Source organism: Amblyomma americanum, chromosome 4, assembly GCF_052857255.1.
Source record: "Amblyomma americanum isolate KBUSLIRL-KWMA chromosome 4, ASM5285725v1, whole genome shotgun sequence".
In the NCBI taxonomy this organism is placed as follows: Eukaryota; Metazoa; Arthropoda; class Arachnida; order Ixodida; family Ixodidae; genus Amblyomma; species Amblyomma americanum.
The window spans coordinates 82,384,461-82,401,480 of NC_135500.1; the positions used below are offsets into that span (position 1 = coordinate 82,384,461).

The 17,020-nt window shown below is 46.4% G+C and overlaps 1 protein-coding gene across 1 annotated transcript in view; it reads right to left on the minus strand.

The window, feature by feature from the left end:
* Window positions 1-6,609: 6,609 nt before the first annotated feature.
* The window catches only part of LOC144130208 (high-affinity choline transporter 1-like), a 53,215-nt gene continuing 42,804 nt past the window's right edge, over window positions 6,610-17,020 (minus strand). Inside the window, exons 8-11 of the mRNA XM_077664192.1 lie at window positions 14,888-15,058; window positions 13,941-14,179; window positions 12,397-12,516; window positions 6,610-6,894 (exon numbers count right to left, since the gene is read on the minus strand). Of these exons, the coding sequence (XP_077520318.1) occupies window positions 6,627-6,894; window positions 12,397-12,516; window positions 13,941-14,179; window positions 14,888-15,058 (798 nt within the window). The 3' untranslated portion in view covers window positions 6,610-6,626. The remainder of the gene's footprint in view (window positions 6,895-12,396; window positions 12,517-13,940; window positions 14,180-14,887; window positions 15,059-17,020) is intronic.

Here is a 17,020-nt window from a genome sequence, read left to right on the forward strand (position 1 = left end):
TCATTGGATGCATCCATGAAGCAACAAAAAGGAAGTGCGCGATGTGGTGGAGATGTAAAACGCTTCAGGTCAGTAAGCTCATACCGCCTGCCACATAAAACAAATAGAGCAAGCAGTTGTTTGAACAATAATGCGTTACCTCACACAACTTTCGCGCATAAACATCTACACAAAAATTCAATTGCCTGGATCACTGCTGGCTGATTATTTCGATGCCATTATACAAGCATGCTCCCTTCATAGGCATTATCACCAGTAACAATATTTTATTCACTTCGATTCGTACAGCACATGCTCCAACCCGCATAAGTGTTACCGCTTGTGTGCGAGGCTGGGCAGCCGAGGTATGTACATGATACAAGTCATTAAAACAAGAAAATTGCAAGAACCAGACCGATGAAGACGTTGGAATTGCGTGACGTACTAAAATAAACAAAACATTAAACTGACAACACAGAAAAGTTTACAACCGTGCACACTTTCACAAAGGAGATACAAACGTCAAGAACACGGCAAATAGTAATTTAATTCAGTCGATATTACAATGCGGACATGACTGAAGAAAATTTTTGAGCTGCTTTAAGTCTTTATGCTCAGGACTGTTCGCATTTTATGAAGTAATAAGGACATTCCTGTGGGCTCTTTAAACGGCAGCTGCAGAGGTTTTATAATTCGACGAGCTTTAGGTGGTCAAATGTGTGAAACTTGCAGGTAAAACTTGGGAAGTCCTATTGGGATAGCATTTTAAAGGATGAGTAATCGCCGATTAAAATCGAGACGGCCTTCAAGCTTCTCCACAGCGCACAGCGCCAAGTGGGCAGCTCATGATGACGTCATCTACGGTACCGGTACATTTCCGACTCATAAATGCTTGCTTTGAAGGATGAAAACCAACGCCACCGAAGGCAAAGCTACGGCGTTGTTTGGTAGCATTCGACGACGCACGGCAAGGTGTGGTTGGCGAAGACGGAAATCTTACAGTCTTTGACCTCACGCTGAGCTTCTTCTCAATTCTCTAGTGTTGTGAGGAGGAGCCTGAAATTTGTTCATCAATTATGTTATCATTTAAAATGCTAGCGCAATAATACTTGGCAAGCTTTACCTACCGTTGATATAGATTTGAATTCTTTAATGCCATGGAATTATCTAAAATTCGTGCAATTTGTCTTTAAAGATGCGCAGTATGACAATTTTCTGACTGGCGAAAAGGCCGTATTTTAACATTCGCAGTTTTAGTGGAGCTGTGGAAGAAACTGTTGTGAAATATGTTAACGATAAATTGCTGTACAGGCGGTAGGTAAAAATAACTCATACCAAGGCGGGTTCAACATGATAGTAGGCTGTATAGGGAGAAATCCGTTGCAATTCTGTGCTGTATGCAGCTTAGTGCGGTACCGCAAATTGTACCGTATATCGCAATACAAGCTCTCCGAATTCCTTACAGACCAGTTCTCTCATCGACACGGCGCAAGTACATCCCGGAGCATACATATAAGGGCATAATTGGCATAAACATTTCGCTGTAGTTCTTGAATACGGAAGTTCGACGACAGTGGTTCGTCATATGTGATATCGAGATAGTTGAAATCTTATTCAGGTTCTAAAGGTCGACATGCACAGCAAATACATTTCATGTCATAAAAGCATATATTCAAGTTTCTTGAAATGTTTGGAAACGTTTGATTAGCATTAAACCAATCGATCGGAAAATACACATCCCGTTGCATCCTCCCGGATGCTTTTTCTTATGTTTCATGAAGAATTGCCAGTGCAGTATCATCCGCGCATGAGTGTGTTCACAAAAGAACGGTAATCGAAGTCAAATGACCATTGTTTGTTTTTCAATGACATTTTTATATGCGGTGAGAAAGCGTGTCAACAGACAGGAATGGACTTTAGTTCTGGAAGAAATGCTTTAGTTTTTCAGGAACAAAAATCTTAAAGTGATTTATCATAATTGCAAGTTCGGATCCGTACAGAACGAAGATTTTTGTGTGGCCTGCATATTTTTTCACTAATTTTGTGAAAACATTTCTGCGTGGTTCAGTGTAAAAACTTTTTGGACTGCTGTGATTTACGCAAAAAAAAATCGCAAACATCGTTCAAAAAGTTATGCGTTCCGAGAAGGGCAGTTTTCACCACAGTAATGGAACAAGGAGGAGTAAAAAATTGACGACGAAACTTCTCCTCAGTATTAATCGCTCTTTTATCCTACTGTCAGCTAAAATTCAAACTAAGAGACGTGCTAGTTGAATGTTGCAATCTTCTGGAATTCAAACATTGCGAGAAAAAGCCACATTTATTTGCACCTAAAAAAATTAACCACGGCACATTTTCTGTAAAATTTTCCTGAAAGTCTTTTAGTACCTGGTAACTAAAGGGAAACAATAAAGTGTTCCATTGGATTGTTTCAAACTAAAATAAACGCAAAATGCTATATTTCGTTCAAGTTGCCATATTTCATATTGCCCGTTAAAAAGAGTAACGCTCACGACTTCTTCGAACTAAGTCAATGTGATCATACTCTAGTTACGACGATGGCAGATTCGCAGAAAATACTTTGCAAGCATGTTTTTGGTTGTTACCTTCGTTAATAGGACAAAAACGCAAGCTTTTCAGCCGCCGCGGTGGCTGAGTGGTTACGCCGCTCGGCTGCCGGCCCGAAAGACGCGGGTTCGATCCCGGCCGCGGCGGTCGAATTTCGATGGAGGCGAAATTCTAGAGGCCCGTGTACTGTGCGATGTCAGTGCACGTTAAAGAACCCCAGGTGGTCGAAATTTCCGAAGCCCTTCACTACGGCGTCTCTCATAGCCTGTGTCGCTTTGGGACGTAAAACCCCCATAAACCAAACCAGAAACGTAAGTTTTCTCTTTCGTGGTGCTTTTGTAGGTCTGGGTAATTTTCACAACCTTTTAATCAAGCATAGCTTCTTTAATGAAACAAGAACCTCACCAGTTAAAAGTGGCTTTTCGCGTAGCGGTATTGAGATTAACATTAGAAAAAGTCGCCGTCCCAAAACGCGTAAACAGTAATTTCTGTCCGGAGTTAGCGGAGATATAAGCTTACATTTACAGGCATTAGCGATACCTCGACACAGATTGTGAAATAGGGAATTAGCGTCTGACCGTAAATACTAGGTCAATGAGCTAAAGCAAGCTTCCCAACTATTCGATTCAAATTTTGCCAATGTGCTAACATACATGCCACCACATCCAATCAGTTCGAAATAGAATTCATGACTGTTGCTATATTTAACGGACAATACCAGTTAGTAGTAACGGAACGAAATATGATCATTATGTATTTAATTTTATACTTTTAAAGAAAACAATGCAGAACTTGTTCTAGAATTACGAGTTTACGAGGAAAATTTTAAGAAAATCGGAGATTATGATTTATTTCAAATCGCGAAATAAAGTCCACCCTTTTTCGCAATTTTCTAACTTCCCAATTTAACATGCAATAAAAAAAAGTCTTTCGCCTCTAAAGTGCGAGTTTTACCTGACGGTAGTAGAAAGAAGTGGTTAATGCTGAGAAAAATTTCAGCATGACATTCTTATTCCTTCTTGTGCCATAATCATATTGAAGCGTGAATTTCTGGCTCCACTTTATTCATGTTTTAGCAAAAAAGAACCAGTGTACACACACACACACACACACACACACACACACACACACACACACACACACACACACACACACACACACACACACACACACACACACACACACACACACACACACACACACATCGCCGATGACATGCGTGGATGTGTGCCTTCTGGTCGAGAGTAATTTTTCGCTGGTTCTTTATTGCTAAAATCATCCTGAAAATGACCTTTCTTGAAATGCATTACTTTTTAAACAATGTTTTCAGTTTGCTACGAAATCTCGAAAGAAAAAAATTTGGCCTCTGCACACAGGAAAGTTTGAATATATATACAATTACTGAAAACGGGATTCAGGATCTGTAAAATTTTATCTTTCTTTCTGCGCGGAAAGGGGGGGGGGGGAGGCGGGTGACGAGAAAAGCGAGTGTGTGTTGCAGTAACACGAAGCGTGATTGGCTGCGGCGATAGAATAGTGCTCTGCAATAAAGAAAAAAAATAGAATAGTGCTCTCGTGCAGCAGACAACAAAGCTGATGTGTTCACGCCGCCGTGGGTTCGAAACCCAGTCGCGGTAATATTTATTTTACTTCTGTATGGGCTGCTGCTGCTGCTGCTGCTATGCTAGGTTTGGCCAAGGACACCTTGAAGGTGAAACTTCACACAAACTCGGTGAGCCGGTTAGACATCGTGAAGAAGCGGTTTCGCATTAAAGGCTACTGGCAGACTTTCTATGGCATACTTTTCAGTAATTGCGCGAAGAAAAGAACCGGACAAAAGAGCGCAAACACTAAACGAAGCAGTGTTCCTGACACGCAGCCCGTCTGCACTTAAGACGAAAGCAACAGAGGAAAACCAGGAATCAAAAAGGAAAAAAAATGCAAAGAAAAAACGGAATATAGACGCGTGGCCGATATACAGCAGGGCAGGAGTTGTGTTCGCTGTCACATGTTCGATAATGAGTACTTGCATGGGATTTCCTTTACGGACAACCTAGACTCTGTACTAATGCAGTGGCCTAAAACTTCGGCGATTCGCTCAGCTAGCCGGTTGCAATTTTAGCCGTGAAAGTGCATTTGTTAAATTCCGGGTAGCGACAGCAGTACTTTCAGTGAAATTTTAAATGGTAGCTCACCGCCTTATTACACTGCACTGGCGCTTTGCAAAGCATTTCGCTTAAACGTTCTATACTGCAGACCGGAACCAAATATATAACAACCAACCAATCTCCTAGACCAACGGCGACGATATGGCCGCGAAAGCTTGTCACCGCACCTAGATAGTTTACCAGTAGCCAAGCTCCTCACATAAATGAATGGATGACAAACGTTTATTGCTGAATATATGTGTTGGCGAGCTTCGTGGGTAGAGCCCATAGTTAAAGAGCCCCTTCGGCGATACAAGCTTGGTTGATCAGTCTACGATGAGCATCCAGGTGATCACTGGAGAGCGCTGCATTCCACTGCTCCATTGTGGCGTTTGGTTTATGTGAGGAACTGCCGTTGTGTGTTGGCAGCCCCATGTTATGCGACAAAGGGTTGGTCGATGCCCGCACTAAGGGAAGCCGATGTCCCGGTACTAGGTGGTGTAAATTTTGTGCAAACTCCTCGTAGAACTCATGTGTATCAAAATCTGCAGCAGCGATGAGACTCACTTCACCCGTGGCATTCAAACCAAACGGCATTAGCGCTAATTTTGTCACAACCGCTTAGTAGTTTCCACTCCAGAGCCCACTCGGATCACGTGACCACATTTGGCACGTTCCCGAGGCGCCCACCTGGACAATCTTCTCACTGGCTGGCATGTGGTGGTGGTTCTTGTTCACGCGTATCTATTACCTACTTGAGTTCAATGGCCATCTGTCATCATTGAAAAAAAAGATAAATACAGAAGAAAACATTTAAAAAAGCGATCCGATTGAAAGTAAAATAAGGAGGAACTGAGGTTACTTTCCGGTGTCCTGTTGTGCTTGTCGGGAAATAAATTCCGGCAGATTCTACACACGATCGGTGTGCTAGGGTTGCTTTGGAACTATTGTGGCCGTCTACTATGCATGCTACCAATCCAGTAACGTTGCATAAAACTGCGCGAATCAAAATGTCGTCGTCCATGGGGGCACAGCAGGGACATCCGCTTTGTATCGTGTTGTTGGAAATCTGTTTCTCTCCCTGTCTCCCCTTCGGCTGGCACTTCAGGAGCGCAGGCTCGAAAGCGAGAGAACGGAATAAGCAGAGCGGAGACTTCCCGCTCCAGACAATTAAATATTTGGGAAAAACATTAGTGCAAACGGCGAGAGCGACGACCCCTCCTTTTATAGATTCAGGGGCCCCGTGGGCAGTCCATAAATCTGGCTTAATTGGCGAGTGCTTTTTCTACTCCGGCCTTTCTGCACAGCAGAATATGCATGGAGGGCTTCGATGACCACTGGAACCTGGACATGGTCGCGCTGTTGTCTCTAATAACTGTCACCTTAGCGTTCAAGTGGTGTGCTACTGAAAGAACGAAACACTACAGCCATGCAAACACACAAAGTGAATGTGCCATAACAGCTTCAAGCGCAAACTACAACCGACATTTATAAATGCGGCGCTAGGAAATAAAGACACGACGCGACGAGACATGCGAAGTGCTCGTAATTATAGCCACAGAATAAAAGTCGCGTATGAGAGCGAGGCGTTGTCGCTGGGCCTCGAAATGCCGCGCAGTCGGACGGGGTGAGGAAATGCGGAGAGTCATTGGGCGGCCCACGCAGCGAAGGGGGCGGGTGGACGCTGGTTCTCAACGGCCCGGCAGCAACTCCGAAGCGTGCGCTGAACTGGGCGGCCGGGAATGGCTGCACTCGGGGAAGAACAAAGCCGTTGTTGGCACGCGAGGCCCTTTCCCGAGCACGGTTATGGCTTTGTTTTCACTGATGTTTTTTTGTTTGCGTTTCTGTCCGCTTCCCCTCCAAATAAGTGGCCGGCCATTCCCCCCCCCCCCCCCCCCCCCAGCCTGCGAACCCCGAGGCCGCGACTGGGTGCTAGCTCGAATCGGGCGACGACTGCCTCCTGCGTCGCTCCCGCTGGGCGTCTGGCGATGAGGTGGTGGAGTCCTCGTGCGTGGACTTCTTGTGGCGCCTGCTGCTGCCGCTTTCGCTGCTGCCTCTTCTTGCCCCCTTCCGGCCACTCGCCCGGCTGCCACGGCTGCTGCGACTGCCACGGCTGCCGCGGCGGTCCCTGGCTCGGGCGCCTTCGTCGGACGCCGAGGACGGCTTCTCAGCGGAGCGAGGGGCTCCTCCGCCGGACAGCCTGCGACCCGAGGACGATGTCCAAAATTCAGGACGAGCATGCCCTACGGTTGGCCAAGTTACAAGGCATAGTCTTTCCGATTTCAAAAAAAAAAAACTGCTAGCTAGCGCTGCTGGCTGCGACAGTAAATCATACGAGTTTTACGACATTCGATGTAGCTCTGATTTGAAAGGTCTGCTTTTGAAATCCGAAGCGGTGAACATTACATCGGATCACTGGCCCAGTGCCAGGAAAAATTTCCGAAACATCGATCAGCAGTAATGCGATGGTCTGGTAATGAGGACGGTACCTGAAGAACTTGAAAAGAACAGCTGCAAGTCCGTTAACCTTTGGGAATTGTGAAGGTACGCTACGCGAAAAAAAAATAATGACTGTGCTTCAGTGGGCTAGAGTGGCTAACTCGCGTGGGTGTTACATGCTTTCACCTCCGCGCCACAAGCGAGCACGAGGCCATATGCACGATACTATGCTACACTACATCACACTATATTATACAACACTACACACACCTATACTATACTATACCATACTATGCTATACTACACTACACTACACACACCTATACTATACTATGCTATACTATACTAAACTATACTACACTACACTATACTATACTATACTACACTACACTATAGTATACTGTACTATACTATTCTATACTATACTATACTACACTCTAATACACTACACTATGCTGCACTATGCTACACCACACTATACTACACTACACATTACACAATACACCGTACTGTACTGTACCATTCCGTTCTGTACTCTACTATATTAAGGCCCTTGTTTGCCGCGATGCGGAGATTCCGCGAAAAATCTAGCAATTTACGCGTAATTGTGTTTTAGCAGCCTCATTATCTTTCATCAGTAGTGACGATAGAATAATTGTAATCTGATGCATGTCATCATCCGAATTCTCTTCAAAGTTACAACCTTGGTAACGAACGAAGTTGTGCTGTGATGCCTTGGCACGTTTGCTCCCAAATATGCTCATGGAAAGTAGAGCGCCAAGCATTGCAGCTCTGACAGCAACATGTTCACAGGTTCTGTGGTAAGATAATAATAATAATAATAATAATAATAATAATAATAATAATAATTGGTTTTTGGGGAAAGGAAATGGCGCAGTATCTGTCTCATATATCGTTGGACACCTGAACCGCGCCGTAAGGGAAAGGATAAAGGAGGGAGTGAAAGAAGAAAGGTGGGGAGAGGTGCCGTAGTGGAGGGCTCCGGAATAATTTCGACCACCTGGGGATCTTTAACGTGCGCTGACATCGCACAGCACACGGGCGCCTTAGCGTTTTTCCTCCATAAAAACGCAGCCGCCGCGGTCGGGTTCGAACCCAGGAACTCCGGATCAGTAGTCGAGCGCCCTAACCACTGAGCCACCGCGGCGGGGCGTGGTAAGAGCCACGACATTGACACTTGCGGACAGGAATATTATCATATTGACGAATATAACGCATTTTTAATTAAATGATAAGCTTCAGAAAGCACCTCGCTTATATTTGAATTAAGCTTTGAATATGGCGTGATCTTTTTTTCAGTTTTTAGCCGAGATCTCAAGTTTGTAAAAAAAAAAAACTGCTATTTCAGATATTGAAAGCAAGCTCATCCACCACGCTGGCGAGATACGGGGAGAAGTAGACTTCTCGACGACTTTGGACCATCGAAGCGACGCACACGGCACGTACCGCCAGCAAGAGATGCTAAAAACGTGAGAAAGAAGGTTTCGCGGGAAGTTTATAAGGAAGGGTAGGCAGAATAGAAGCCACGAGGAGTATGGAGAACGGTAAAATAGGGGAACTGGCACAGAACTGTGCAGAAGAATGGCGACGCGCCAGACGCCGCACAATATATCAGGTGCTCTTTTTCTCCTTCATATCATCGTCGGCAGTTACGATCAAGGCACAAAACAAGGCATTAAGAAGGAAAACGCAGAGCGTTGACTTGACGGGGATGCTAAACAAAAAGACCGCTTAGGGCTGTCCGCGTTTAAATTGAACATTTCCTCAGCTTGCATCACTGAACCAGGAAAGGTGTAGTGCCGTATATCTCCGCGGGTATCAGTGGCATACGTGGGCAGCATGTCATAGACAGTTGTCGAAAAATGGACGTTCCGCCGTCACACTGCAAAAAAGGAGCCTTCCAGATTGTTTCTGTATGTCCACTTGAACCTTGTGTATTGCACTATTAGAAAAAAAAAGACGCCCAAATAAAAGTAAATGGCTTGTCCTCTAGCGCACACCCATTAGGAGGATTTATTTACCCGATATGTATGAAGAATTTTATTTGCTCCCTTATACAAGGCAGGCATCTAGGAGTACAAGGCAAATTTTTGCTGCGTACAGATGGGGACAAAAAAGTTTGGGGACACTTAAAGGGCAACAACATAGATTTTATAAATCGACGAGGTTAAAGGGGTCGAATGTGTGATACTTGCAGCTGAAGCATGCGAAGTTCTTTTGGGCTAGTTCTTGGAATCGTGGCGTAATCGCCGATTAAAGTCGCGACGTCCTTCAACATTCTCAGCACCGCCCTGCGCCAAGTGGGGGGGGGCATGATGACGTCAACGCCGATGCCGGTACATTTACAACGCATAAATGTTTTCTTTGAAGGAAGGAAAGAAAACCAACGCCTCTGGGGACAAAGCCCTGCGAGCGTTGTCTGCCAGCATCCGCCGAAGGACTCAGGTTGTGTCTGACGGCAGCGGAAATTTAAAAGATTACATTCCGTGACGTCGCACCGAGCTTATCCGCACTTTTTCGGTGCTGAAAGGAGAAGCCTAAAATTTAATCGTCGATTACGTCATTGTTATAAATGCTAGCGCAATAACAACTGGCATGCTTTACTCGCAGCCTACGTGGTTTTCAATCCTTGAATAGTGCGGAGTTCTCAAGATGTGGTACAGTAGCCCTATAAGCTGCGCTTTGAAGGTAAAGCGTGATAACGATTAAGAGATATAATCAAGAGCACGAGTAAAACGCACATCTAAAACTTGAAATTATACTACTCAGGAGAGTTTGAGGCGAACACACAGTTATGCGCAGCAAACGCAGGCCGCGACTGACTTCGTTGCTGCCAGGGGAGAAAACTGAATCGTTTAGTCAGGTCACTGCGCGCGCTCGGCGCTAACACGGACGGCAGCTCTGGCTGGTCTTCCAATGCGTTGCCGCCTGCGATGGTGCTGCTACACTAGATTGGAAAGCTGGGCGAGTTGGTACACTTAAAAAAAAAACCTGAGCAAGGGAGCAGATACAGAGAGGCACACAGAACGACGCTAGACTATCAACTGGATTTATTATTTCAGTGAAGATCACACATATATATCTTTCGGCAGTGAAACCAGACGTGCGCACAGGGCAACATGAAAAAATAACAGAAACATAACATGTCGAAAACTTCCCGTCACACCATGCTTTCTATACTTATCTTTTGGTGCTCTATAGATTTTAAGAGCCTAATTTCCTTAAGGAACAAGCTCACTGACGTATTATCGACACATATGCCTTCGTTTTTGACGTGATATGGCTCCAAATTTTCACGCTGGCTCCTTGATTTACCCCGACCAAGAATGGTGTTGCTCTTAAGTACCGGAATGCAGTTATGCTTCCTGCAGTGCTTTGGCAAATTCACCCCGTCATCAGAAGGTGCAGGCTTTTCATGCTCTCTAAGCCAGGCATTTAAGCAGTGGCATGTCTAGTCGACGTACATTTCCCCGGAAGATAAAGGTACGCAGTAGGAAACTTTCGTTGCACAGATTACATACTTTGATTCGTGGTTTAAAGTGCAATTTTTTTTTCTTACCAATGCTCCTGCATAAACTAGCCAGTTTTCTTAGCACTAAAAACCATTTCGACACCGTGCCTATTCGCGACTTTCTTTGTTTTGCGAAAGTGTGTGCGCGTAAGGCATAACATCAATCTTTCGTCATTTTTATCTCCTGACTCCGTTTGTTTGGCTTTTACTGTCTTCAGGAGCTTTTCAGACGCCCCATTGATAACATGCATAGGCAACGCCGCCTCTTTTAGTCGTTGCTCTTAGTGCAGAAAGCTACCTTGCACGATGTGAAAGCTACTTTTCTTCAGCGCATCTTGAGACATAAACTAGCTATACTCCTTTTCATTAGCATTGAGTGGCGGTAGCTGTATGACAGCAAAGCCTTATTTGTTCGTGGGGCATAGGTCCAGCAAAGGTGCCCGTAGTCAGAGAAGGTTAAAACGAGGTCTAAAACGTAATAGCGTGCAGTCTGGTGATACATGAGTGACACTGAACGTCTTAGAGCGTGATTTAAAACAGTCTAAAATGTTGGCGGCTACATTCTGCAGATTGCCATTGCTAAAACATTCACAAGTACTAAAAGTGCTAAAGTACGGGTCATATTAAATATTTCTTTAGTAAGTTGTAAAAACGGGCCAAATAAATATGACTCAAGATTAATTGGCCCGGAAAAAAAAACTCCGCTTCGAAAAAAGGAGGACCTCTGGACCTGCATTCGGTGGAACAGCTCTATAACAGCTACTCTCAGCATTATTTAGAGCGAGGATGTGCCGTGACGTCATCGCACGGCAGCGCCCGCGTAACGCTCCAAGTAGGATGACATGTATCGCTCTGCTGCTTCGGAATGTGTTTCAGATCGTTTAGATTTCACGTTTATGGCTTTGCATGCAGTAATGTTAAATCTACTACTGCAACACTGGGCCTCACAAGTGGACGAGCTGTTGCAGTATAACCCGGCAAGCTTTACGCGCCCATACAACATTGCAGTGACCGACATTCCCAAGCCGTCATTGAGTGCATGCGGTGCCGCAGAAGTTGCTACGTCACCGGTCAGAGATAAGCGGTCACTGAATTTAGGTGAAAAGATCATTGCGGGACGGAAAAGAACGATGTGCAGGACAGCCGGTTTCAGCAGAGTCCTCTCCTCTGGTTTCGTTTAGTGCCGGCGGATCTGGCGCCGTTCGATTGAACAGAGTGGACGAGTACAGCGAAGGGGAAGACGCGGAGCTGTCTCCGAATGCTTCAACTCTGTAGAGTTTTGTTTCCACCAGCTCCTTTGGCGTCGGCTGCTACTTACCGAACGATGGCGCCAACTGCGTTGAAATCTGCATGCTTCCTGAAATGCTCGCTGCATACCCTACAGTGGGCACTCGATTTTTTGCCTAACTAACCATGACTGTCGTAGCTTCCTTTCTGTCGGATAAAAATGGAAGCCTAGATCCGGTTCCGTCACGTACGTCTGGCACAGAGGCACTGAGCAATAATCCACCGCGGTAGAAGCAGAAGTAACCGTCCGCTTCCACTATACGACGACAAGCGATCCAAATGTGCACTGCAAGCACTCGCTGAAAGGGACCAACAACGAAAACGACGCGACCTATATCTTTTGAAAAGCAGAAATTCTGTCGAGCACCGACTGCAGTTCTTTGCAGTAAAGAGGAGACGCCTCCGACGCAAGATCAACGCTAGTAAAGATCTCGGTGTACGCACACGTCGGCCGAGCCGCTCTTGGTGCCGCTCTGCGTGAACCGGCTCCGGCTGCCCGAGGAGAGCGCGCCGCCCTGGCCGGAGGTGAGGTCGCTGGACCGGCCCGCAGTCGACACGAAGCACCTGCACCAGTACAACAACGCATGCAGCCCTGTCCGAGAACACCCGGATGCGTGCCCTGCTTGCATCTGTGCACACACACTGCTACGGTGTCGCAGCTGGATGGCAGAGCCCGCTGTGGGCCTTTGAAACGGCTCAGACGCGGAAAAATTTCTCTCGCATAATATTGCGTGCATTCAGGCGCTCATGACGAATTGCTACAGAGAATCCACCAGCACACATTGCATAAAAAAAAACATTCAAGTAGAGGTCCCTCCAAAGGTTGCTCTAAATATTCAGGGCCTAAATTGGCTTAATCACGCAAATATTATTGACCTTTTCTTCAGGTGTCTTTTTTTGCGTCGTCACTATTCAGCTACTGAGGAAAATATGATGCTAATTTTTTTCTTATTTCTGTAGTGAGAATGTGCATAGAAATATTATATTTTAAATTAGGTTTATTCGAAGTGCCATGCTGCTGCTTGTTGCTGGTAGTTATTCTGATTTGTTATTGATATCCTCCACTCCATTATAATTTCCGTCCAGTTTTCCAACAACTCCCAACTCATATGCATTGCGGATATACTATACGCGCGTCATTGTTCGCTGTTGGTCTACACTAGTCCTCTTTTGGGCAATGACCCACTCCAGCAGGCATCGTCAAACCCCAGGTGACCGTTTTTAGGCTCAGTGACAGCGAACGATGCTTTGGAAGGAAAATGTTTAGTCCTGAGCAACCCAACAGACCCGCGCACAGGTGCCTGCATGACTTGCCACATAAGGGACTACTTCTAGCTTAATGGCGTCGTTGTTGGCATAATATGTCATCACTGAAAACTCCCGCGTGTTCATCTTACCAATGAGAGTTCAGTGCAGGTGGTTGGGGGCAAGGACTCTCTCGACAACGCACCATCTGTGGTCACCGAGTAGACGCTATCGCAGGGGAAAGGTGGCAGCAGCACAGCTACCACTGCCACTTCTTTGTTCCGCCAGAGGGCGAATAGTGTCAGCTTACTTTTCCAGCGACAACTGCACGGGAGCCAGCCTTTCTGGAGTTAGTGACGTCAACATCGCCGCAGTACTTCGACTGTCAGCTTATTACCGCTGGTCACTCCAGAATTATTAGATCACCATCCAGCTGGTCAGTGTAATCAAGCTGCACGGACCTTCTGGGTGAGGTGGTGGGTGTTTTGCGGCGCAGCAGAACACCGAATGGCTATGGGGAAGGAAAGCTCCCAGGTTCCTCGCCGATTACGGGGGAGAAAAAATTATGTACAGCCACACCCGCTCACTGCCAGACCAACCACGGTAACCTGAACAGGGATGGTAAATTATCAACAACGTAAACTGTCCGGACCGCATATCCTTAGGTTACAATACGGAGAAAGTTCGCTGCACAGCCACAGCCGCGCATCGCACGAGAGGAGGAGGAGGAGGAGGGGACTGACCCGAAGACGTCCAGGGAGGCCGGCAGCAGCCAGTTGGTGGCCACTGAGACCAGCACGAGCGTGGCGAAGCACGAGCACATGGCGAAGGTGCGGAAGGGGAAGCGCTGCAGCTGCAGCTCCTCGTCGTAGTAGGGGTAGCGGATGAAGGCCGGGATGCCCAGCACGTCCTCGCCGCCGCCCGCTCGCAAGAGGCAGCCCACCACGTACGCGGCCAGCGAGCCGTACGTGTTCACGTAGTCCTGCACGGCCGAGGAGCCACGAGACGCGCTTAGGGGCGTGGCGCTTGCAGGCATGCCTGTTATTTTGGTGCAGCAGCGCAAGAATACAATGTTGGGATTTGATGGACACAGCGCAGTGTCCGTGTCCTCCTCTCGTGAAGTTCCATATCCTCAAGCATTGTTCCCTTGTGACGCTCAGCCGGCTAGCCAATCAGTCAATGTACCTCGTTTACCTAGTTGATCTAATGAAATGCGCGCGACGTCCGTGCTGAGCTGCTTAATTGCTGCTCTTGCATCCGTTGTTATGGGCACTTCATGCGGATCAAAGAAAGTGCCTGCAAAATTTTCGCGCTAATATTGCGTTTTTAAACGTTTAGCTGAAGGTGTACCTTCTGACAACTTGAAACACTTTACTACCTGTATTAGACTGATTCACTTCGTAGCCGTTTGAACATTGCCTGATGTTTACTTTTTGATCTTTTGTCCTACTTTGCCACCCAGTATAAAGAATCATGCGTTTAGATTCGTTCCTCCAGTTGCTGAGCGGCAGAATGCCGCAGACAAAGTCTGAGTTCGCTTAGGTGTTCCTTGTGACCTGGTATACCCAAACTACTCTGAATACCTTTTTCTCTTCTGGGCTAATTAACTATATGCTTAGGGCGTCTGGTTCTCATAATGCCCGGCCGTCGATATTTAGGAATCGACGCTGGGCTGCAATGCATTTCTTGCCTTGAGGTAGACGACGCACAGCAGCTGCGGGAAGAGGATAACGTAGACGAGGTCCGAGGAGAGGAACCAGAGGCTGTACACGGACTTGGCCGCCAGCGCCATGTAGGTGGCCAGCGCGCCCACCACCACGATGGAGCAGCGCATCACCCAGATCACCTCGGAGTCCGACGCCTGCGGGGAATCGTCAAGCATCGGCACTCGCTGGGCTCTCAAGCAAAAAGAGGAGAACGCTTTCGCCGCTATGCTGAGTTGTGATTTGTACGGTGTTAGCAGATATGCAATTATGTCTGGTCAGCGATGATATGTCTGCAGGACACTAGAATGAAACTCTATCTCTCTCTGTGGGAAACGCAGATGCAGAAGCACCGCATGTCTGGGGTGGCCGTATGATTATCAAGTAGACCGGGGAGTCCCATGTTCCAACAAGTCAACGCCATCGTAGACTCTTCCAAACACGCAGCATGGCGCCACACTTCACTGGAGTCTCCCCATGAGATGACTGATAATCGCATGCGTGGCCTCCATCGACCCGTTTCATAGCTGATTCTTGAATGGCCCATCAACAGCTGTTGGCGGGGGCGGCGAATGTGCGGCTTTCACTTGTGTGTGTCATGTGCCCGCCGCAGTCTCTGTTGCCACCTGGAAACCGCAGCGGACGACACCTTACCTGTGTGCCCCACGACCCATGCGTGTGGCGACCTCTGTATTTCGTTCACCCTTTCCAGGAGCTTTAGAAGAAAAGAAGGAAGGATTACCACTCATGCAGTCACAAGACTGACTGTCTGCTCACGTCACCTTCATTTGGAAATAGTCACGAATGGGACTGATTCCTGGTGAGTAATAAAACGGGTATCGCAGCGGCTCAATAGATTTTCCCAACTAAACAGTAAGTACTTACACATCACGTGTGTCCTAGTGTTTAGTTGGGACAGCCTGTGAAACAGTGTTTTTCAATGACACCTGCGGTTTTGTGATAAATGTTTCGGCGGATAAATGATTCTAGAAAACGTAGCCTGTTGGCCTTAAAGCACTATAGACATTTAATTTTAGCTGCGTGCTTTCTTATTTGACATGATGCGTTAGACATTAGAATACGTGGATCGCCGAGTGGTATTCGCCTACGACCGCCAAATAATTTATAATTGAATTTTTTTTAACGCTGTATTGGTTTCGGTTTTATCAACCGAACGATCGCTGTGACGTGTAGTGGACGTTTAGGTCACGTGAGGCACGAGAAAACCTGCAATATAAGCTCTGATAAGTCGTTTAAATTCACTACGACACTGTGTGTTGTAGTGAATCGAAACGGTGTATCAGCGTTTATACTGGCGTTTTTGTCGTGCATCAAGTAATCTGAACGTAAACTACACGTCAAAACTATCGTTCGGTTGATAAAACCAAAACCGATACAGCGTTAAGAAATTCAATTATAATTTATTTAGCGGTCGTAGGCGAATATCACGTGGTGATCCATGTGTAATAATGTCTAACACATCATTTCAGAGAAGAAAACACGCAAGCAAACATTTCGTGTCTATAGTCATTTAAACGGCGATTGCCTTACTTTTTGAGCATTGCACGATAAGGATTCAAATCTATTTAGGCTAAAGGTAAAGCGTGACAGGCTTTTTTTTTTTTGCGCTAACGTTTGAAATGGTGACATAATCGGCGGTTGAATATCAAGCTTCTTCACACAGCACCAGAAGAGTGCAGAGAAGCTTGGTAAAGTTGTCACGGGCACGGAGATTTCAAATTTCCGTTGCCTTCGCCCACAACTTGCTTTGCGTTGTCGGATGCTGCCAAACAACGCTCCGCGGTGGTTGCCTTTGTTGGCGTTGGTTTTTCTCCTCGAAAGAAAGCGCTTCTGAGCTGTAAACGTATTGGCAGCGTAGATGATGTCATCATTCGCCCCCACCCTTCGCTATGCGCTGCAGAGAAGCAAGTTTGAACGCCGCCGTGGTTTAGTCGGCGATTACGTCGCCATTTCTAATGCTAACCCAAGAAGACTTCGCATGCTTTACCTGAAAGTTCCACACATTCGACGCCTTTAAGCTCGTGGAATTCTAAGACCTCTACAGTTTTATTAATTACTGAGAAAAGAGGAGGTTTTCAAAAAAGGACAGCCGTGGAAAC